The sequence below is a fragment of the Neophocaena asiaeorientalis genome, unplaced genomic scaffold, assembly GCF_003031525.2.
Source record: "Neophocaena asiaeorientalis asiaeorientalis breed wild unplaced genomic scaffold, Neophocaena_asiaeorientalis_V1.1 scaffold83, whole genome shotgun sequence".
Lineage (NCBI taxonomy): Eukaryota > Metazoa > Chordata > Mammalia > Artiodactyla > Phocoenidae > Neophocaena > Neophocaena asiaeorientalis.
The window spans coordinates 859850-885407 of NW_020172867.1; the positions used below are offsets into that span (position 1 = coordinate 859850).

General features: G+C 36.0%; 1 protein-coding gene across 1 annotated transcript in view; it reads left to right on the forward strand.

Annotated features, from left to right (window-relative positions):
- The window catches only part of AKAP6 (A-kinase anchoring protein 6), a 569716-nt gene that overhangs the window by 498476 nt on the left and 45682 nt on the right, over positions 1–25558 (forward strand). The window contains exon 16 of the mRNA XM_024742005.1: positions 17721–17936. Coding sequence (XP_024597773.1) covers positions 17721–17936 — 216 coding nt within the window. The remainder of the gene's footprint in view (positions 1–17720; positions 17937–25558) is intronic.

A 25558-nucleotide genomic window follows, 5' to 3' on the forward strand; every position in this document is an offset into this window, starting at 1 on the left:
CCATCAAAACTGCTAATGATTCTGTTGGCATTTGGAGATGCCAAAAAAGGAGAAGTCTAATTTTTGTTGCCACATAGAACTTTATTTTTCATTTGTGTGTGACTGGGTGTTGGTTTCTTTATTTCTTTTGCTGGGAACTTGGTGAGTCCTAATTGATTTTGAGAACTTAAACCCTGCTTTAGATCAGGAAAGTTTTACCTACTATTTGATTATCATAAGTTCTTTATATGTTTAGTTCCTTCCTTTTGAAAGTCCTATTCAATGCATATTGATGAGCCTATATTGACACATCATACACCCAGCATCCATAGTTTATGTTACTGTTCACTCTTGGTTTGTACATTCTATGGGTTTGGACAAATGTATAATGACGCGTCCATCATCATGCCTAGTATTTCACTGACCTAAAAATCCTCTGTACTCTGCCTATTCATTCATCATCCCGCACTCACCACCCCAACCCCTGGCAACCTCTGGTCTTTTTACTCCCCATAGTTTTGCCTTTTCCACAATGTCATGCGTTTGGAATTATAGTATGTAGCCCTTTCAGATTGGCTTCTATCAGTTAGTAATATGCATTTAAGATTCCTCCACATCTTTTCATGGTTTAATAAGTCATTTCTTTTTAGCACTGAGTAATATTCCACTGTCTGGAGGTACCACAGTTTACTAATTCATTCACCTACTAAAAGACATCTTGGTTGCTTCCAAGTTTTGGTAATTATGAATAAAGCTGCTATAAATATCCATGTGCAGGTTCTTGTGTGAACATAACTTTTCAGCTCCTTTGGGTAAATACCAAGGAGTGTGATTGCTGGATTATATAGTAAGAGTGTGTTCAGTTTTGTAAGAAATTCCCAAACTGTCTCCCAAAGTGTTGGTACCATTTTGCATTCCTACCAGCAATGAATGAGACCTCCTGTTTCTCCCTAACCTTGCCAGCATTTGGTGTTGTGTGTTCCAAATTTTGGCCATTCTAATAGGTGCATGGTGGTATTTCATTGTTATTTTAAGTATATAAACTTGTTAAGAGTAGGAACTATATTTTTTAAAAAAAATTTTATTGAAGTATAGTTGATTTACAATGCTGTTCTAATTTCAGGTGTACAGCAAAGTGACTCAGTTATATGTGTATATATATATAGTATATATATATTCTTTTTCAGATTCTTTTCCCTTATAGGCTATTACAAAATATTGAATATAGTTCCCTGTGCCATACAGTGGGCCCTTGTTGGTTATCTATTTTATATATAGTAGTGTGTATCTGTTAATCCCAAACTCCTAATTTATCCCTCCCCCCATTTCCCCTTTGGTAACCATAAGACTGTTTTCTATGTTTGTGAGTGTTTCTGTTTTGTAAATAAGTTCATTAGTATCATTTTTTTAGATTCCATATATAAGCGATATCATATGAGATTTGTCTTTGGCTTACTTCACTTAGTATGACAATCTCTAGGTCCATCCAGGAGTAGGAACTATCTTGAAGTTGTCATCTTTTGCTTGCCCTTCACAGTAATGAAGACAATGCCTTAGAGTTGCTAGATACTAAAGAAGTACTTAGCACATTGTAGAATTTCATCACAAGATGGTATTTGAGGTCATTTGGCTATCTCAACCTCCTTATTCCAAAGAAGAGAAAACCAAGTATCTGATAAATTAAGTGACTCACCCAGGACCGTACAACCAGAGCCAGGTGGCAGCCCATATCTCCTGAATCCTAACCCAGGCTATAGTCCAATAATACCAAACCAATGATTTTATGTGAGTCATCATTGATGCCTTTGCAATTTTCACATCTTGATTTTTCCTCTACAAAATAGAGATAATAAGCCTATTATTTGATGAATAGAAATTAAAAATGATCATCACAAGGGACATTGTGATTGATAGGAAATGTAGAAATGCTTACTAATACTATGAAGTGCTATTTTAAACAGTATTAAAAATAGATATGACAACAAACCAAGGCTTTTCTGGCATTGGAACTCAGAGTCTACCCATCCTGACCCTGCATCTTCTCATTTCAGGGGTTTTACTCTCAGGAGTTCAACTCAGTATGGAGTTTGCTATCATTTTTCACCTTGTGTTTATGTTGTACCTCCATATGAGGAGCTTAAGGAGCTTTACAGACATTAGCTCATTAATCCTCCCAAAAACTTCTCTAAGATAGGGCAGGGGCAAAAATTATTATTTCTATCTGGAAAAAAAATGGCCTAACTTATCTCTTTTAATTTTACTGGTACTCTAAACCATTGATTAAATCCTAACTTATACCCTGTACACTTAAAATATAATATTTTCTTCCCCAAGGATATTTTTCTTTCTTTTTCAATGTAATGTCATGAAGATAAGTGTGAAACCAGAATGACAGGTCTGGTGTTACAAGCTCATTTGCAAAGCATAGGATAGGCGATAGGTTCCTCCTTCCCTCTATGCTCTCCTCATTTTCTAAAAAATATCCTTTATTGCCCCTCAGTCATGACAGGAGAAGTGACTTTTAGGATTTGGAGGGATGTTTCGAGACCAACTCACTCCTTTATCTGTAAGCCAAGACCACCAGCAAGAGAACCAATGGATCCATTCAACCATGCCATACTAACTCTCTATAAAACACTGGTGCAACAGACTTCAAAGCTTTGCAAAAGCAGCAATAGAACTTAAATTTTCAGTCTTGTGTGCTTTGCTTAGGCATGTGGTTCTCACTATAAAGGTATTTGGAGTCAGACTTTGAGGATGTTGGAACATGACCAAGACATGAGAAGAATCTGAGGCCAAGCAAGGTTGTTTCATGTAAATGATTGCAACAACACACTTGCCCATTTAGAGCGGTTGCCCACAGTTCAGGCCAATGAAAAGGAAAATGAATAAGAATGATAAAGACAAAGTGAAACTAGTACCCTATCACCCCTCAAAGTTTATCAGAGCGGGTAAGAATCATCTTGCAACTGATTTGAGAGATATTCCATGTTTTATTATTATCTTTTAAAAGACCATCTCAGACCGCCATATGATATTTTTCCTGTCTCATAACAAAATAAAGTTATGTAATAATCTGATGCCAGAAGATGGTAAAGGCTAAAGAATCATTGCATTTTAGGGAAGGGGTATTGAGGGCACATAAAAGTTACATCATTTACTTGAGATCACATAAATAATTATTGCCAAACTAGGTGAAGGCCCTAAGTTGTGTTTCTTTCCCTCCCTCAATCCAAGTTGCTTCTCAGATGTTCAACTAAAATACCTTTATGCTTAGATGACTTAATGTTCTACCTTGCTGCCTGATGAAGGGGTTTAATGAGAGGACTTCCCCCCAGTGTATTTAATCTTGTTTTGGGGAACAGGAAGGAGAGGGGTGCGGCATCTTTTCTCAGAAGAAAACATGTTCTTCTAAAAGGAAAATTAGCTTTTTCAAGAAACTGCTCTCAAAAATTTCTCCTGGACCTCTGCTTTGTTTAAGCTATGGGAGTGTTTAAAGAATGAAGTTCTTATTACATTTCCTTTTCACAAGGTTGTGGAATATTGCTTTGAGCTAAGTAATCATCAGAGCAATTTACCAGTTGGCTAATATTTAGTCAGCGTCTCTCTACTACCTGATATAACAGTTAAAGAGTGTTTTGCCGTTATATATTAGTTAAACTTCTAAGAGAAGTTTACTAACCTGAGAGTGTGGTTAGTATTACTGCACATCTGGGAATACTGAAAACTAGCAAAAAAGGAGTTGAATTGCCCGGGGCTTCCACCACAAAAGCAAAGGAAAGAGCTAAGAAGCAAATTCCCAATGGTCCAGACCCACGGGAAAATGTCCTATTTATTTTAGGTGCTATGAAAATAACATCAGAAATATGAAGTTTATAGAGCTGGCTATACCTCAGCCTCTTCCAGGTCAGGGAGGAATAAATGAAAAAAAATAGAAGGGTCTTTCTTATATTGACTTTTTGTCCTTAGTATCATTTTCCTCTTTTTTAGTGGTGTTATTCCCCACAGCCTAACTTTCTTCCTGCATTCTTGCTGTGTCCCTAGAGTTCTTGAATTCATTTACTTCCCATCTGTAGGATTCTTGAATAACAGTAATACTTCCCTAAAATACCAATTCCTAGCTGTTATACTTCAAGTAACACTCTGAGCTTTGTGATGAGTTCCAGGAGTGGCTTCATAGGAAATAACAAGTAAGTTAGCCAGAGATAAGTCTGGAAAAATACGGTTTGCTCGAGGAGGCGGGTGAAGAATAGTCAACTGTGTATGGATGAGAGAGTTAGAAAACAGCACGCAGCAGAGTTGAGTGATTCATGAAACAAATTAGTCCAACAATCTGTCCTGTCCTCTGTGTTCCACATTATCCCTGGGAATTCCTTTTGTGTGCTCCCGTGTTCTCTTGCTTTCCTTCTTAATGCTATTTCGTCCCCCAGGTGTGGTCTTTATGATGGTTCTTTTTTCATCTGAACTCACAGATGAGTTCAGGTAGTTGGGATCCACAAATAATCCAGAGAAGCAAATCACCTTCATCCATTCTCCAGAATTACTTGTTTTTTAAAAATATTTATTTATTTTATTTTTGGCTGCATTGGGTTTTAGCTGCGGCATGTGGGCTCTTTCATTGTGGCGTGCGGTGGTCTTCGTTGTGGCACGCAGGCTTCTCTCTCTAGTTGTGGCGTGTGGGCTCAGTAGTTGCCGTGCGCGGGCTTAGCTGCCCTGCGGTGGCATGTGGGATCTTAGTTTCCCAGACAGGGATTGAACCTGCGTGCCCTGCACTGGAAGGTGATTCTTAACCACTGGACCACCAGGGAAGTCCCCTCCAGAATTACTTTGAGTGGAATCAGTAAGAGTTAAAAAGCACAGTGGGTATTGTAAAAAGATTTCAAAATATAATGTAAAAATAAAAGGCAATTAGTGCCTCATCTGCTTATGAAAAGAGAGTGGGATTTTAAGAAAAGGTATAGTATAATGGCTAAGTTGCATTTATATCCAGCACCCTTTCCCCCTTATTGCTAGAAGTTACCTTTCTGTAATTGCAGACTAGTTTAGCATCTTAACAATAATGGACATGTTTTTAAAGTGCATTCTTTATTCCAGGGAGACTCTGTAATAGATACCAGCATTTTAGTAATGATACAAGCAATCTGTAAGCTATTACAGTTTTCTTTAGAGTAACGTAATCTTCATATTGTTTTGTATGTCTGGAATTTTAATAGTGTTTTTAATTTAGAAAAGGAAGTATATAACATATTACTAATTACATGTGAATATGAACTAAGCACACGACCACTGAGCTTGATTCTTAAAAACAAACATGTTTAAAAGTACTTAACCTAGTGTAGGGTAAGTCACAAAGAAATTAAAGAATGCCACACAGGGCTAACAGCAGCTTTCATGGAATAACACAGTGAGGGTCTTCATTTTTAGAATGGTTATTAATTTTGGTCTACAGCTAAAAAGTACCTAAGAGGTATAGAAATACTCCTTTCCAAATATAATTAATGTTTTTTGAACAGACGAAGGTACAAAAGAATTAAAACATAAATATGAGTGTATTAAAAGAATGTTTAGTTTTTCCCTTGATGACACCATTCATTGAAGGGTGTCCAAGAATTTGTAGTATTAATAGTCCTGGTGGCCCTTAATGATTCAACTTAATTGGTGAGGATACTAGATTGCAAGAACAAGTAAGATCTTTTTCTAGGTCAAAGGTCAGGCTAATTAGGCCTGGAGGTAAAGATGACACCTCACTTATCTGCTGCCTAGGTGAACAGAGGGTAGATGATTTTTCTTAAAAATGAAAGTGTTCGCTGAAACTATTTTGATTTTAAATGGTTAAAATAAATCATTTAGTGTTAGAATCTAGACTTATACTGTCATGTACAATTTAAAAAGTATTTTGGCACACATCCCAGACCTTCTTCAAGGAGCTGATAGAGATGTGCTTGGTGAATCAATTCAGGGGCCTTTACTGCTATTTTTAAAATCCAGCTTTTACATTAAATAAACCAGTTTGTTATTTTGCAAGAAGTTATAATCTACTTAGAACTGTCATTCTCTGTTTCTGACTTGCAGTTAGATGGTATTTCCAAAATGTCAGACCTAGATTCTGCTTCTACCGTCACCATAATACAATGTGACAGCCAAGATATTATATCAGTACCTTTTCCATAATTAGCAATAAGGATCCTGCCAAGGGTTAACTAGAAAAGTTTCATAAATGTTTTTCTACAAATGGTCCTGAAGGCAGTATTACGCTTTTAAAATCTGCTAATGTAGCAAAGACTCATGACAACCAGGAGACAAATCTATGAGCAAAACTGTTCGGAGAGGATAGTTTTGTACTGTATGATATATGGTATGTAAATGAGCTTATTAGGACTCTCATCTATTTTATTATTGGTGACCAATTTGATAGAGGCATTTAAAAAACAATATTTCTGCCTGACTCCTAGAAATGAAGAAGATACATTGATATAATTGAGAGCAAATGATTGCATGTCGTGCCATTTAATCATGTCATTTTTCAATTGCTAGTTTTTGCACTTCACTGCATGCTTATAGAATATTTAGCTCCAATATAGATTAAGTCCCAGAGTTTGCAACTGAGCTGAGTTCCTATATTGGCTGACATCTTTTAAGTTTGGAATCAGGTAAAATATGAAGATGTCTTTTGTCCATATTTTCTTTAAAATATGCAAGTCGTCATTCATACCTCACTTGAGGTGTTTTAATTTTTTTGGCTGTTTTGAATTACTCCTGTACAATTCCAGGTTGGAAATTCTTTTTCCTTTCATATTTTTTTAAGTTTTATTTTTATTTTATTTATTTATTTTTTGGCCATGCCGCGTGGCTCATGGGGTCTTAGTTCCCCGACCGGAGATTGAACTGTGCGCCCTCAGCAGTGGACGCATGGAGTCCTAACCACTGGACCACCAGGGAATTCCCTAAAGTTCTTTTTTTTTTTTTTCTTTTTTTGCGGTACGCGGGCCTCTCACTGTTGTGGCCTCTCCCGTTGCGGAGCACAGGCTCCGGACGCGCAGGCTCAGCAGCCATGGCTCACGGGCCCAGCCGCTCTGCGGCATGTGGGATCCTCCCGGACCGGGGCACGAACCCGTGTCCCCTGCCTCGGCAGGCGGACTCTCAACCACTGTGCCACCAGAGAAGCCCTAAAGTTCATTTTTAATAGAATCATTTTTCTGATATTCACTTCCATTTTGGTTTGGAGCTAGATTTATTTCTTTTTCTCTTTTTTTTTTGACTAGATTTATTTCTGACATCATGTCTGTTAAAATCATGTTTGCCAAAAGAGCCAAAGCTGCCTGCTCAGCCCGTTTCTTATCTGTGATGGTATCTCCTCTACCAGAACAAGATGGCTCACACAGGTCAATACACAACAGGTTGCTCACCATTCTTTTCAGTGGGGTTTTCAGGATAATATAGATATGGGTGTGCATATTTAGAAAAAGGGTATCTTGCTTTAATACTTCCAATTTCTTTTCCCTGTTTCCTTTTTTTTCTCTTCCTATCAAAACTGTTAATCTTGCTAGGTCAGTTTATTTTTTTTAATTTATTTTTTCTTATTTGTAACATACACTGTACACTAGGTACAGTTAAGTTAAGCACATAATTGGCTCAAGAATGGAGATGTCAGGACCAAATCTGCTGACCCCTTGCTGGAAACTTTGATAATCATTTGCCCTAATGAATGTTTCTTACTTTTGTTAAATCTCTTTATTATTTATATGATTTACATCTTTCTCAGAAAAGAGATTATCTCCCACTGTCTACTAGAATATGAGGTCCTTGAGGGCAGAAAGTTTTGTCTGTTTTGTTCACTGATGTATCTCAAACACTGAGAACAGTGCCCATTATAAAGGTGTTTAATAAATATTTGTTCAATTAATTAATTAGCATTTTTTCCACCTCTGCTATCATTAACTACCCTGGGCTTAAGAATTGCATAGGTTATAAATTCTTATCATATTTGCAGACTTAGGAATGGGTATAAGATAGACCCCTGACAGGTATATGGAAGAAGTTGTTGGCTCTCTGATCAACAGTAACTTTATGGCTGTGGTCACTTCTGGTTAGAACTCAGGGGCAGAGATGGTTTGAAAATGTCGAAATTTTCGAAGCTTCTTCAGCTCTCTTATGAAAGGCAGGGTAGCATAGTGTTTTCATGAACTGGCTCTGCGTTCAGGTGGCATGGGTTAAAATCCTTTGCTCCTTATTTGCTGTTAATTAACCTCTCTGTGTCTCCATTATCTCACTTGTAAAATAGGTAGATGACAGCAATGTATGTCTCAGAGTGCTGTTGTGAGGATTAAATGAGTCCATACATATAAAGTACCTAAAAAATGCATAGCACACAGAAATACACAAAAAACATTTGTCATTAGTGTAGGAGATTAGTGAAAAATAACTAAGAAAATACTACTAAGAAAAGAGCTCTAGCAATTTATGGCTCAGTGATTGTTGGTTATTATTTTGCATTCAAGTAAATCTTGATTATTTGAAGCAAACACAGCATTATTTTTATTTTGTTTTGGTTCAGATCCATATAGTCAACTCAGAATCATCTTTGGTAAAGTATATGAAGTCTATCTGACATGTCAGGTCTCTCATTCTTGTACAGATACTAACACAATAGACTACAGTTTCATAAGATGTATCTAAATATATATGAAACTCATCACTGCAATAATTACACTTAACTAACATTCTTCAACTCCCACATTTTCTTCAACTCCTTTTCCAGGCATGCTCTTATATATATACTTTTCTGTTATGTTTTATGATGTCTCTAGAAGTTAGGACAGCTATATTAAAAAAGGAACTGTATTTTTTTTTATCATATAGCAGAATGTTTTATCTGTTGACTGAGATTTATAGGTCTGTAGTTGTAACTGTATCCCGGGAAATTTTATAGCCATTACTTTTAAAAAAATAAATAAAAGTTCTACATTTGCATTTGTAAGTGTATTAATCAGTGTATTGATCCATGGTTGCAGAACCATGGTGACTGACTGGGTGGTATTGGTAATATCGAGTCTGTTGTCATAACACACTCTAAAGGAGTGGAAAATTATCTGATTATATCATCAGTTTTGTGGTTGACAATATATACCTGCCCTTAACTGAGAGATTTTTAAAAATAACAACTTTATTGAGATATAATTCATATACCATAACATCTAATTTCAAAATGTTTTTACTGCCCTGAAAAGAAACCGTTTACCTCTCAGCAGTCACTCCCTATATCCCCCGACTGCAGCCCCTGGCACCTACTAATATACTTTCTGTTTCTATGCACTTGCCTATTCTGGCCATTTCATGTAAATGAACTCATACAACACGTGGCCTTTTGTGTCCAGCTTATTATACTTAGCATATTGTTTTCATCCATGCTGTGGTATGTATCAGTACTTCATTCCTTTTTATTGCCAAAAAATATCCCATTGTATGGATATACTGTTTTTTCTTAATCTATTTATCTATTAATGGATGTTTGGGTCATTTGCACCTTTTGGCTATCATGAATCATGTGGTTATGAATTTGTCTACAGGTTTTTGTGTGGTCATATGTTCTCAGTTCTTTTGGGTATATACCTAGGAGAGAAACTCCTGGACCATATGGTAATTCTGTTTAACTTTTTGAGGAAATGTACTGTTTTCCAAAGTGAGTACGTCATTTTGAAATTCCACCAGCAACAGATGAGGGTTCCAGTTTCTCTGTCTCCTCACCAACATATATTGATGTTTTCTGGTATATTTATTTATGTTTTATTTCCAGCCTCACACCACTGCCACCCCCCAAGACACAGGCAAATTTGCATATAAGTTCCATGAGAGCAGAAATCTTGTTGCCCACCGTTATATCCCTACCAGTGAGAACGGTGCCTGGAATATAGGAGACACTCAAGTACATTTAGATGGATAGGTGGATAATTGAATTATTATTAACATCACATTCCACTTGAAATTCCATGCTTTTTAAAATGTTGCAAAAGTTATGGTTTCTTGGGCATTCCCTGGTCGTCCAGTTGTTAGGACCGTGCACTTTCACTGCTGAGGGCATGAGTTTGATCCCGCAAACCGAGTGGCGCGGCCAAAAAAAAAAAAAAAAAATCTGTAGTTTCTTGACCTTTTCTTATGTGAATCCCCCAGCTATAATGCCTGTCCTTCTTCCCCTCCACTTTTTCGAACTTCAGCAACTTCCATGGCCTAGTTCTAGTCCTATGGATCTTTATTTACTCCAGCTGGTAATGATCTTTCTCATCTCCAAAGTCAATGCCCGTAATTTAGCATGTATATCAATTTCACATTACTTTTGGGTCACAGCCTCACTAGTCATGTGGCACATTCACTTCACTTACCTCATTTAAAACCTACAGGGCTTCCCTGGTGGCGCAGTGGTTGAGAATGTGCCTGCCGATGCTGGGGACACGGGTTCGTGCCCCGGTCCGGGAGGATCCCACGTGCCGCCGAGCGGCTGGGCCCGTGAGCCATGGCCGCTGGGCCTGCGCGTCCGGAGCGTGTGCTCCACAACGGGAGAGGCCACAACAGTGAGAGGCCCGCGTACCGCAAAAAAAAAAAAGAAACCTACCACAACCTGATGGGTTAGGTCTTATCAAAAACCTTTGCCTTGCATTGATAGCTCTCATTTTGAGTAGCCAGAGGCTTCTCTTCACAGCCAGATTACAAGCCCTTAAGATCAGGTACCACATCATATTATATGCCTCTTATCCACCAATGCCATTCCTGTAATGAAAATTATGGTGTTTGGCACATAATTGATACCCAATAAATGTTTATTGCTATAAGAAATATCATTCGTGTGATCTTTGCCAACCTTGCCCCCAAATTATGATTCCAAACCAACCAGTCAAAAGCATCTTCTGGAGAATCATAGAGGTACCAGTATAGCCTCTCATTTTTCCCACCTGCTATACATTCTTCTCAGACCATGGCTGTAGGCAGTAGCATTACCTGATGCCTTGTACCTTCCAAACAGTCATCAAGGTTTGATTACTATGTAAACTCTATGAGAGCAAAGCTTCTATCTAATTTAGCACAACGCCAAATATGTTAGAGTCATTAATTAGTAAATGACTTACTTGATAAAAATAACCAAAAGGAGTAAAATCCCCAAATACAGTACTCAAACAATCAGCATTCTTTTTTTAATTTAATTTTATTTTTATATACAGCAGGTTCTTATTAATTATCTATTTTATACATATCAGGGTATATATGTCAATCCCAATCTCCCAGTTCATCCCACCACCACCCCCCCTCCACTTTCCCCCATTGGTGTCCATACGTTTGTGTCTCTATTTCTGCCCTGCAAGTCGGTTCATCTGTACCATTTTTCTAGGTTCCACACATATGCATTAATATACGATATTTGTTTTTCTCTTGCTGACTTACTTCACTCTGTATGACAGTCTCTAGATCCATTCACGTCTCTACAAATGACCCAATTTCATTCCTTTTTATGGCTGAGTAATATTCCCTTGTATATATGTACCACATCTTCTTTATCCATTCATCAGTCGATGGGCATTTAGGTTGCTTCCATGACCTGGCTATTGTAAATAGTGCTGCAATGAACATTGGGGTGCATGTGTTTTTTTGAAGTATGGTTTTCTCTGGGTGTATGCCCAGTAGTGGGATTGCTGGGTCATAAGGTCATTCTATTTTTAGTTTTTTAAGGAATTTCCATACTGTTCTCCATAGTGGCTGTATCAATTTACATTCCCACCAACAGTGCAAGAGGGTTCCCTTTTCTCCACACCCTCTCCAGCATTTGTTGTTTGTAGATTTTCTGATGATGGCCATTATGACTGGTGTGAGGTGATACCTCATTGTAGTTTTGATTTGCATTTCTCTAATAATTAGTGATGTTGAGCATCTTTTCATGTGTTTGTTGGCCATCTGTATGTCTTCTTTGGAGAAATGTCTATTTAGGTCTTCTGCCCATTATTTGATTGGGTTGTTTGTTTTTTTTGATGGAGCTGCATGAGCTCAGTATTCTTAATTATATTAAAATTCTGGAGATCATCAAGCAAATACTAATAATATAAAGTTATCACTGGCTGAAAAGATCTATTCGTTGATTCATTAATTTTTTTAGCCATTCAATAGCAATTAAAAAATAATTGGGGGTGGGAGGAATTGGGAGATTGGGATTGACACATGTACACTATTGATACTATGTATAAAATAGATAACTAATGAGAACATACTGTACAGCACAGGGAACTCTACTTAATGCACTGTGGTGACCTAAATGGGAAGGAAATCCAAAAAAGAGGGGATATATGTATATGTATAGCTGATTCATTTTGCTGTATAGTAGAAACTAACATAACATTGTAAAGCAACTGTATTCCAATAAAAATTAATTAAAAAAAAATTGATCACCAATGGGTGTGGTCTTTAGGCTCTTGGCTACAAGTGTGACTCCAGAATCAGAACTTACACCTTCTATTTTTATACTTCTAAAAAAACTTCTAAACTAGATTAATTTTCTTATCTGAAAAACTAAGTTCCTCTGTTTTCTGTAGAGCAATGTTCTCAAACTTTAACATGCATTGTAATCACCTGTAGGGCTGGTTAAACCATGCCTCATTGGGGCCCACCCCAGAGTTGCTGATTCACAAGATATGGAATGGCACCAGGGAATTCTTGTTTCTAACAAGTTTCCAGATGATACTAATACTGCTTGGCCCAGGGAACACACTGAGAAATTTTGCTCTAGAAAATTTGGTCACAGGTAGAAGACTAAGAGAAGACAATTGCTCACCTCATGTAATTAGAATGGTAAAATACAGAAAATGCAAAAAAGAAGAAAAGCACATGAAAAAGTGTAGAAAACCCTTGCAACAAAGAGATGGAGCTGTCTGCTTTTGTATGATCCTATTTAAACTAGAAGAATGTGCCTATCTTTTCACTTCTCTCTTTTCTCTCTGTATATTTCCTCACGCCAACTACGTTGAAGGCAGGTACACATCATATACATATACAGATTGACGTTTCTTTGTTGTGCTTGCCACATAGAAGGCATATTCAATAGATAGTGTTTAAACAATTGATTCATCTAGAAGGTAAAGTCATGTTTGACTTTATAAATGGAATTGCTTCATAAATAATTTTTTAATTTGACACATTACCTAAAGTCCCACCACTTTCTTTCTGTTGACCTACCTAATGATGTTACATTAACTGCTAAATAAAATTATGTAAGAGATATGGAGACAAATTTCTTTGGAGTTTCTCAGCTAGATTTAATGGTTTTCTCTCTGTGTTTACCATATACTTGGTTTTGGTATTTTTTGAATTTCATTTTCCTCCTCACGTCTTCTTTCTCTATTTAGTTCTTACATTTTATTTATTGTGCATTTTGGTTCTTGGTCTAATTGTTCTTTAATTGTAGGCTTATTTATATCCTTTTGTAATAGGAGATGACGGTATTATTTAATGTCAAGAATATGGGTGTAGATTTGACTCTTGAACAACATGTGTTTGAACTGTACAGGTCCACTTATATTCGGATTTTTTTTCAACAGTAAATACTACTGTACTCTATGATGAGTGCGTTGGTTGAATTTGCAGATGTGGAACCCTGGATACAGAGGAACCCTGGGCTGGACATAAATTATAATCAGATTTTTGATTGTGCTGGGGGTTGGTACCCCTAACCCCGGCATTGTTTAAGGGTCAACTGTACAAGTAAATATAATCATTCTATGCAATATGTGTGCATAAATACATAAATTTAATGTATAATGAAGAATAAATTACCAATATTGGAAGCCTTACGTTCAGTGGTGTTAAACTGAAGCCAGTGGCAGGAATGATGTTACATCACGTTTGGCTCCATAATATGAGTGGTTTCAACAGTCAGAGAAGTTCATAAAGCAAGTCAGGGGAGGAGACAAGCCCTACATAAACCAAAAACACCCCTTTGTATCACCACTGGTGAATTGAAAATCGGATTGATCGTTTATAAGTATAAAAATCTTCCGTCTGTTGGCAGCTCTCTTATAACATGTCCAAAAAGATATGTTTAAAGGGTTGGAGATTTGTAAAGGAAAAAACAAATTAGAAATTTTGATTTTCACTTTTATATACTTCTCAACTTTTATAGCAAATATGCTTTTTGAGTAACATGAGGAAGTTGAGTAGAAGTGTAAAATAACCAAATTAAATAGAGACTTAAAAGTAGAACACCAACCTATATTCCAACAGTTGGATTCTGAAGTGATACTAAGACAATGACCTCCATACTAACAGAGATAGCTTTGTAGGAAAAAGTTCCTAAAGATTACCAAATAATAATGATACTAAATACATAACTAAGTACAAAAATAATGATAATTAAATACATAACTAAATACAAAAGCATTTGGAATATCTTTCTCTTAGATATATTGATAATTAGTTCTCCTTCTTTCTTTTTACATTTTCTTTCCCACTTCTTTTCTTTCTACTTTTCTGGGAAGGCAATATGACTGTCCTTGGGAACCAACATGATCTCATTGGATATCAAGGACAATGCTTCAAAACTGGCAAAAATGAAAAACCTTGTAAACTTTTCTGTTCCTTACTTCCTTTTCCATCTGCTTTACTCTCTCTTTTCTCCGACACACTGGGTACTCCCAGGGTCCCAGGCTACTTGCTACTGGACCTTCTGTCCTTATAACCACAGCCACCCAACTTGGACCATCTGGCTCACATTGTTTCCCTGAAGATTTCATGACTCCTCCGATAGCAACCTGCACAAACTTCTGTTAGCACCTACCTCTCTGTATTATTCTTGGTACTGTATAGTCCACCTCCAATAGACTCTCAGCTCCTTGAGAGAGGGAGCAGTAACTTGCTCCTTTTTGAAGCCTCCATGCCTTGAAACAGTGCCTGGCAGATGCAAGGTGCAATACACATTTGAGGAGGTCTGGAAGGCAGGGATGAGTCTGTCTTATTTCTGTGCCTTACTTAGATTGCTTAGCTTGGGTTTCTGTTCTGTTCTCTGAAAATGTAAGCCAAAAATAGTTATAATAATCATTTTGTTCCTATGTAGTTATATTTAACATTTCTCTACGCATAGTGTACCATGGAAATAATGTGAACTCTACTGATTCTAAGAAACATTACCAGCACGTGCGCTGATTTTATTTAGTATGTGTTTGTGATTATAAATAAGCATGTACATTTTAATGGTTGTCATGGAAACACATTTATGTAAAAGAATGTTATCAGTTATATCACTTAGATGTAAAAAAGTACTGAAAAGTATGTTGGCCATGTAAAATTCTCAATGTTCCTCTCCTTTTAAAAGTAGTGTTATTTCCAAAGTGTGCATATAGAATAAATTAATCTAGAATGTACACTAAGGTCTTTGAATATTTAAAACTTTTTAAACTGAAGAATTATGGAGATCTGAAGATCAGATATTGAGTGTTTACAGTGTCAAGAGTTTTTAAAAACAGCTAACACAGTTTTAAAACCCATAGAATGTCATTAAGATGTGGGGTGGGGATCATCTGGATACTTAAATACTGGATACATTCTAGATACTAATAAAAAGTTATGGCCAATCACCTTTATGAAAATTTCCCCTAGCAACCTCACATGTCCTGTTTCAGAACTTTGAAAATGCCTGTGAGGTGAATGAAGCCCATTTGGGCTGCTTTGTGAATATCACCTAATGTGGCTATGCTAAGTCCACACATACCTTTAGTGTCATCCATGGCAAACTCTCATTTAGCTAAGAAACATAGGGACTTTTTGTTGGCTGGAGAAATGCAGTCATTATTTTAGTCAACTTAAAATGGAGTTTTGCAAGATCCAGTTTTGTGGCATGGAAACATCTCTTGATTTTTCTAGCCCTTTATTTTTAACAGTTTAATGACAAAACACAGACAAAAAAACAAAATCTTCAACATGTGTGTATATTCATAGAACTCATCTGAATCAATCCCAGTTGGCTATATTATTATCTTGAAGTGTTTAATATTGGGCCAAAGAATGACAGATATTAAGTGGGCTTGATAGTTTGACTTGCTCAGCAGTTGTTCTAGAGCAAGAGAGCAAATTATTGAAGGGAGTGTGTGTGCGCGTGTGTGTGTGTGTGTGTGTGTGTGTGTGAGTGAGAGAAAGAGAGAGAGAGAGAGAGAAATAGAGCGAAGGAGAGAGAGAGAGAATGCATGTGGGGAGGGTCAGTTAGCAGGATTGGGAGAGGTAATGGAAACAATGCCTATTGCTTTGGTAGACCCTCAAGTTTTATCTTTGAATGTGTAGGGGTTTCTCCTCATTCAGCATTGAACTAATGAATAGCATCAGTAAAGAAATTTGTCAGACCTGGTCGTTCTATCAGGAGTTATATAGGAAAATAGTAATGATCCCTAGGAAAATAAATAAGGGTAAGTTCAAGAAACATAACAAAAAATGCTGTACTGGTATAAACTGAATAATAAAATTCCTAGTCATATTTTGCTGTAAATAGAGGTATGGGAATTTGTCATTCACCTTATTTAAAATTCAAAAATATTAAAGGTACAGGGTTCTCTCATTACAGAAATAATAGAATTCCAGCTATTACTGAGTTAGGGTTGTTTAAATGGCTATAGCATGTATTATATCAATAAGTGGAACATCTGTATGAGACGTCCACCTGCTGGTCTACTACCACTCTACACATTTCAATGAACTGCACTTAATCATTTTAAGACTTCTTCTAATGAAGACTTATCTAGATTAACATTTTAAGCACAAATACTTTTAGGCATTAAAACTCTAGCACTAAATGAAATTGCATTGTCTTGTGTATCCTTGTTGATTAATAAGCAATCTGTTAACTGTTAGAACAGTCCAATTGTGGCAGTAGAAGGAGATTAGTAATTCAGTGATGTTTGTGGATATAATCATCGTTTCTCCCAAAGGCTTTGAATTAGAGTATCACTTACACACTGTCCGTAGGCAAAGAAGAGATATAATACTTTTAGACATGTGTACCCACTATTTTGCTTGAATCGTTCCGCTTAGGGTCACTGCAGCAATACAAATGCTTCTGGGGGCAAAATCTTACTTTGATGCACGCATATCCTTAAATAGTGTGAATGTCTATTAAAAGAAACACGCAACTAACAAATAATGCATTAATAATCCAGTATCCTAATTTCTGTTTTCAGAACATTATTGCTTTGTTAATCAAGTTTCGGAAGAGAAATGTTGCTTATCATTTTTTTCAAACAATAGCTGTTATATATCAATTTTTTTGCAATCTTATTTAACTTATTTTCCAGCCTAGAAAAGTAAACTTTTGGCTCCAGAGAATCTAGGAGTAAATTTGGAAATACTCCATTTCCTTTTGGAGGACTTTTCTGTCTTTTGTGTTTCCTATGACCTTGAATCAAAGCATGTCAACCTGTTTGGCATAAATGCTTTATTTCATTAAGTTAATCACCTAGATATCAAGGTGGGACCCAACATTTTAGACGTAGAAATCAGTTTAAAAAAAAAAAAAGGGAAGAGGAATGAGATACAGCTAAATTCATTGGCATCAGTTGGGTGTCTGTAGAAGATCTCTAATCCAAAGGCAACTCCAGAGTCCTTCTTGTCCTATTGTTCGCAGCTGAGCGTATCACTACAATTTAAAATTATGGTGGAAGAGGGTGTTTTATGTTTTAGGGAAATGGGCCCTAGAAACACTAATGGATCGGTCCCTCTTTCTGTTGCAGTCCCTCTGTTGTGAAATAAAGCAGCGACGTCGTGGAGTGGCCTCCATCCTGCGATTATGCCAACATCTTCTGGATGACCGGGAGACCTGCAATCTGAACGCGGACCACCAGCCCATGCAGTTGATCATTGTAAATCTTGAAAGAAGGTGGGAAGCCATTGTCATGCAAGCCGTCCAGTGGCAAACACGGCTACAAAAGAAGATGGGAAAGGAACCTGTGAGTGATGATTTCTTTTTTAAAGCATAATGCTCTCTCATTTTTCTTAAAAAAAAAGAAATTCTTTCAGGGCTTGGAAAATGTGTTCATCTTACAAGTGGTTTTGCTAGCTAAATCTCTAACCGCTAAAAGAAACTGCTTTTATCATACAACAGAGATTCATTTGCCTACCGATAAGATGCATTTTAGTCTCATTGTCTTTTAAAAAATTCATATGGAGACTTTGCTTAACCTTACCAAACTAAGGTTTGGTAAACCTCACCAACAATATCATTAATCATACAATACCCCATGAAGATTTTGCTAGGAGATGGTTTACCACTCTCGGAGCATATGGAGCAGTGTGTATGCTTTACAGACAAGGCAACAAAGTATACAGTTTACCTTTTCTTTACATGATATGAATTAACACCATCCACGTGTAAAACAATCTCCATTGCTCCTGCTTAGAGCTCCTTCCAATACAGTTGCGTTGCTGAGAACTAGCAAGTTTCCTCTGAGAGTTTTAATGCAGTGCTCAAGGTAGAAGAGGTCGGGACCCCTTTTAAGAATTTTCCAAATTGACTGTAAATGCAAGCTGTTGCTAGATGAAGGAAATATATATATATAACTAGAGTTGTTTTATTATAATGTAGAATACACACTTGTCCAGAAAACCTTAAGGGAGAGGATTTATTGATAAAAAGATTACATTCTCCAAATGACCTTGAAGTTAGTGTCTGTTAGTTGAAGGCCTAATTCTCATGTTTGACTCACATAAATGAAATACACACACACATACATACATACATACATACAATGGAAATTTTTTCTTGAGTATTTATATTATCAGTTCTATGTCTTTGGAAAGTTCAAGATTCAAAATTGTAAAATCAAGTATAATAATCCTGCCACTGAAAAACAGGCTTCTCCTATGAATTCTAATTTTAACAATACCTAAATATTTAGGTTATCTGATGTGTTTGGCATTGGGGACTGGGAACAGAAGGGACAATGAAGCAGTAAGCCTTCTCACTCTTTTTGCATCTGTAGTTATGTTGAGTCTAGGGGGTGATTTTATCCTCAATAGTTCACTTTAATTGTTTTGCGCTGAAGTCATTAAATTTCTTAAGACTTCCAAGTTATTACCAGTAATCAGATTCTATATAATTGGATGTCTTTTCTTGAAATGACCTATTTGTTGTGAAGCTATTTAGCTAGAGTGTTTTCTTTTCTTTTCTTTCTTTTTCTTTCTTTCTTCCTTTCTTTCTTTTTCTTTCTTTTCTTTCTTTCTTTCTTTCTTTCTTTCGTTCTTTCTTTCTTTCTTTCTTTCTTTCGTTCTTTCTTTCTTTCTTTCTTTCTTTCTTCCTTCCTTCCTTTATTTCTTTCTCTCTTTCTTTCTTTCCTTCTTTCTTTTTCTCTGAGTGTTTGAAAGCATAGAAGAGGTTATTTTTTATTCTATAGTTTGAAACATCTAAGCATAGTAGTGGTGATAATAAAATTTACCCAAAAACCAACTGCACCTGGAGAAGCTCTTAACATTTTGGAAGCATTTAAGCTTTGGAGGAAACAAAACTGGGTTTCTTTGGAGATTTATTTGAAATCGTATGATGAGGGATGCAGGACTGGATCTCTGCAGACTAGCTGTAGACATTTTTATCCTACTTCTGTGGTAAAGGGGTAAGCTTTAGCTTTGAAACCCTGGCTGCTTCTTAGAGGCTCAAACTACTACAGAGAGGTAGATAAAAATTGCAGATGGACAAAACACCCCCTTTTCTTTAGGTTGGCTGCTGAATGTTAGGTTTTCTGGAATGATGAGGTAGCAAATAAGGTCCTCTGTGCTAAACAAGATTGAAAATCACTCGAGAAAGGGATAGAAGAGTATCGAGTGGCACTAATGCCAGCAATACAATGAACACCATGTACCTCATTACATTGGAGATATTTCTTGCTCTGATCTCTGTTGGTTGGGTAAAGAGTCCAAGTTGCTTTGATGGGCAAACAAGTATTTTACCAATGTGGGACACTGCCTTTGTAGAGACTCAGAAGCCTCTAAGTGGTCTGTTTGCTTTTTTATCCTATGTCCCCACCCCCATGCCATCCCCTTCTTGTGTACAGGGACTTTCACTGCTATATTTCCAGGGCCTGGGACATTCCTGCATATAGTAGATGTTTAATAGACATTTGCTAAATGAATGAATACAAGCTTTCAATTGATAAATTTTGTTTCATTCTGGCATTTGGTTTGGAGTTACTATTTCTATATTAATTCTCAATGTTCATATCCTCACAAAATGGCTTTGAGTGTTATGTTCCTATGTGAATATTTCACCTTTGTGAGATCACCAAGGAGATACCTTTTAACCTTTATTCTTGCCTGGTAGGGTCAGTTTTTCCAAGTTTTAAAGTATGATATGAAGTTCCCCAGGGTACACTCTCTTTTCTTCAAATTATATCTGAAGGAAATTCTCTATGAGGTATTGAATAAAGTCATTCTGAAAGTGTGGGCTACGTTCTGGCACTTAGAATTAGAAGCTCTAATTCTATCTCCGTGTTGTAAAATTTCCTTAGTCACTTTGGAAATAGCCTGTATAAGAGATGTCACCTAATCATCTATCCAATGCTCCTCATTTTTCATGTTACATCTGTTTGTGTGATGACTTAATTACTGTTGGTCTTCTCCACTAGTCTGAAGAAGGCAGCCACACGCCAGTTCCTGCTCACCTTTACATTCCTAAAAGCCCTACATAGTATGCAGGACTTAACAGGTACTCCATAGTATTTGTTAAATAAGTGAATTTTCTCTAAGTGATGCTCTATAGTAATCAGTGTTAGAGATTTAAAGGTAAACAAAATATCCTCCTTCTCCTCAAAAAGTATAGTTAATACAAATATGCAAATAACTATGATGCTAGGTCTATTGAGGTAATTATGCACTTCAAGCTTACAGTTAATACTGACAAAAATATGGAAACTCTTTCCATAGTATTCAGGAGAATTCAGATAAATGTACAAATGTCAATTAAGCAAGCTTCTCTATTTCTCCTTACTAGGTAAATAATGAGTCTCTCTCTCTCTCTTTTTTAACTGGAAGAAAGCAAGAGATCTTATATTAAATTCTGGAAGTTAAAACAGACAAAACCCAAAAGCATCTTTCTCCCTTATCATCAAGATTTGAAATTGCATAATTATTTGACACTACACCTTGTTCTTTCTACATTCAAGCTCTTTTCCCAGACTTATTTGGTTTATTTCTGTTACCTGTAAAAAATGATCTCTGTCTATACTTTTTACTCTTTAATTCTAATTTTCATTTGAATCATATGTTATTATTTCTAGTCTCCTGCCTTCTTTCTATGATTCAGGCTCCACATTTTGGCTAGCAATACCATGTGCCTGAGTTACCTTAGATCATCCCACTTGCCAAAATAGCGTTCTGAATTTGTGATGTGTTAGTTATAGAGAATCAGGATTTTTTCTGTTAAAAGTTTGAATCTCATTTCCTACAATAGATGCTAATTAAAATATATGAGACAACCATGGAAACACCAAGAATCCATACCAATAATTCATACATCTACTCATATTAATCATTAGCAAAGAGAAGATAACTTATTGATGAAGGCCATAGGCCTTCTTCCTCTAAAAATGCATGGGCAGACTTCCACTTCCAGCCAGGATTGAGTAAAGGACCAGGACCCTTCTACCTGAAACAATTTAAAAGCTGGGAAAAATCACAATTTTAAGACCTTGGATACCAGGCAATGAAGAGATGTGAAATGATTGAAGTGATACTATGATTACTCAAATTTCTGCCTAGACAGAGTTTTCAGGTCACGGTGTGCAAAGAGGAAATCCATGCAGAGCCTAGCATTATCCCTGGGTTGAGGGGACAGGTCTGGGAGTCTGAGGAGGACAAGGCAGCTAAAGTTGCTACAAGGCATAGTACCAGAGAGGAGAGAGCTGCACAGAGAGATGACTCTAGAGCTATGCAGAGGGATCCTTTTAAATCTTCAGCAGAAGAAACCACCTGAAAAAATTATAGGGAACAATCCTTGGAGCTGACACACAGCTGGGAATAGTTCCTTTTCCCATCAGTCACAGTAGAATCCTTATTATTCACAGGGCATGTGACACAGTATCAAGAACAGTTTTACCTTAGTAATGGGGCAAAATTAGATTAACTGCTACTCTAGTCTTGGCCAAAAAGCTTAAAAGGAAGACCTGAAAGGATCAAACTCTTTCAAAGTTATTTAACTATATCCCAGTTACAAAACTCAAGAATGCTTATAAGCATCTAAGTATCCAGCATCCAGCAAGGTAAAATTTATAGTGTCTGGCATCCAGTCCAAAGCTTCCAGTGTACAAAGAAGAAGTATAATATCTTTGAAAATGAGGAGAAAATTCAATTAATAGAAACAAATCCAGAAATGACATATTATAGATTTAATAGACAAGAACGTTAAAAGTTATTTTTTTTACATTCCATACATTCAAGAAACTAGAAAATATATTGAGCTTATTTAGTAGAGACATTGAAGATATCTGTCTAAAATCAAACTTCTACAGATGAAAACTATAATAACTGAGATAAAAAATACCCTGGCTGGTATTAACAACCAAGTAGACAGTGTGGAAGCAACAATTCATAAACCTGTAAACATAGTGATAGAAGCTGTCAAAAATGAAACAAAGAGGAAAAAAAAGACAAAAACAAAAGCATAGCATTAGTGAGCTGTGAGATAACTTCAAGCAGCCTAATGTATATGTAATTGGAATCCCTGAAAAAAGGGCAGAGGGAGAAACAATTTTTGAAGAAATAATGGCCCCAATTTTCCAAATTTGATGAAAACTATAAACCCACAGATCCAGAATGTCAACAAACCTTAAGCACAAGAAACATGAAAAAAACTACACCAAGGGGTATTCTGTTCAAATTGATTAAAACCAGTGATAAGAGTATCTTCAAAGTATCTAGAGGAAAAAGGTACATTATATACAGAAGAATAAGAAGGAAGAGTTATAGCATATTTTTTTCAGAAATAATACAAGTCAGAAGATGGTGGAACAACATCTTTAAAGTATTGGAAGAAAACAACCCAGAATTCTATACACAGAGAAAATACTATTCAAAAAGGAAAACAAAAATAAATGGTTTTCAGATATCAAAACTTTAAAAAAAATCAGCAGCAGCAGAACTGCAAGAAATGTTAAGGGAAACCCTTACAGGAAAAAAGAAAATGGTATTAGTGGAGGCCTGAGTCTGCACAGAGAAATGAAAAGCACTAGAAATACTTACTGTGTGGGTTAATATGAAATGTCTTTTTTCATCTTATTTAAATCTCTTTAAATGATTAATAGGTTATTTAAAGCAAGATAATAACAATGTATTATGGGATTTATAACATATGTAGAAGTAGAACATATGACAAAAATATCACAAAGGCCAGGAAATGGAACTATACAATTGTATGGTTCGTATATTAAGTATAGTATCACTTAAAAATATATAGTATCACTTAAAGATGGATAAGTGGTATAGAATGGTATAGAATCACTTAAAGATAAATAAGATAAAAATACATACTATGATTCTTTAAAAACACAAGAAGCTATAACAAATAGGCCAACAAAGGAAAGAAAAGGAAATCATTTTAAAATATCACACACAATGCAGAAAAAGAGGAAAAATAGGAATAAAGAACAGATGTAATAGATAGAAAACTGAACCAAATGCATCAATAATTCTGTTAAACATAAATGGACTAAAACCCCCAATTAAAAGGCAGTAATTAACAGATTGCATTAAAAAAGCAAGACTGAACTATATGTTGCCATTTTAATTATAAAGAAAAATTAAGTTAAAAGTAAAAGGATGGAAAAATATATATTAAGCTAATGCAATCAAAAGAGAGTTGGAGTGTCCATATTAATATTAAACAAATTAGAGTTCAGAGCAAAGAATATTACAAGGTGTAAAGAAAGATATTTCTTAGTGATAAAGTGCTAATCAATCAAGAGGACACACCATTACTAAATGTTTGTGCTGTAGTAACAAAACTTACAAATTCATAAATCAAGTACTGATACAATTACAGAAAGATAAGAATATACAATTTGGGGCAGAGATTCCAATACTTTTCTCAATAATCGATAGTACAAGTAGACAGAAAATCAGTAAGGATATAAAAAACTTGAATCACACCGTAAGTCAACTTGACCTAATTGACATTTAAAACACTCCATCCAACAATAGGAGAATATACATCCTTTTCAAGTGTTGACAGAACATCTACCAAAATTGACTCTCTTCTGAGCCACAGAGCAAATCTCAAATTTAAAAAACATTCTTATTACACCCTGTTCTCTGACTATGACGGAATTAGTTTAGAAATAAATATTAGAAATATATTGGAAAAGTCCTCAAATATAAGGAAACTAAATAACACACTTAATCTACAACTCCTGGGACCAAGAAGAAATGAAAAAGGGAAATTAGAGATTATTTTGAACTGAATAGAAATAGAAAAAATATTAAAATTTGTACCAACGAAAATTTGCCACCAAAATAATAATCTTAGTTTTCACATTTATGCAACTAGAGAAAGAAAAATTAATCACAAAGTAAGTAGAAGAAAGTAAATAATAAAGTTTACAGCAGAAGTCATTGAAATTTAAAACAGAAAAAAGTTAATGAGGAAGAAAGCTGGGTGTTTTTTGTTTTGAGATCAATGAAACTAATAAAGCTCTAGCAAGACCGATCAGGGAAAAAGGAGAAAAGAAACAAATTATCATTATCAGGAATAAGAGATAGACATCACTACAGATTCTACTAATATAAAAGAATATAAAGGAAATACTATGAATAATTTTATGCCATTAAATTCAATTATTTAAATAAAATATACAAATTCCTTAAAAGTTGCAAACAGTAGACATTTACTCAAAAGGAAATACACAACCTGAATAGCTCCATATCTGCTAAATAAATTAAACCATTAGCTTAAAATTTCCCTACAAAGAAAGCTCCAGGCCTAGACAGCTTTATGGGTAAAGTCTCCCAAATAGTTAAGGAAGAAATTATACTAATTTTATGCAAAACCTTCCAGAAAATTGAAAAGGAAGAAATACTTCCCAACTCAGCATTACTCAAAGACATTACAAGAAAACTACTGACCAGTATCCCTCATGAATATAGATAAAGAGATTCTTAATAAATTTTTATCAAATAATCAATGTTATATAAAATAGATAACACATTATGACCATGTGAGGTCTAGAAATGCAAAATTAGTTTGAAAAAAAAAATCAGTGTGATTCACCACAAAGAGAAAGGGAAACTACATTCCAGGGTATGCAGAAAAAGCATTTGCCAAAATCCAACATCCTTCCTGATAAAAGCTACATCATACTTAGTGATAAAACACTGAGGGGCTTCCCTGGTGGCGCAGTGGTTGAGAGTCCGCCTGCCGATGCAGGGGACACGGGTTCGTGCCCCGGTCCGGGAAGATCCCACATGCCGCGGAGCGGCTGGGCCCGTGAGCCATGGCCGCTGAGCCTGCGCGTCCGGAGCCTGTGCTCCGCAACGGGAGAGGCCACAACAGCGAGAGGCCCGCGTAACCGCAAAAAAAAAAAAAAAAAAA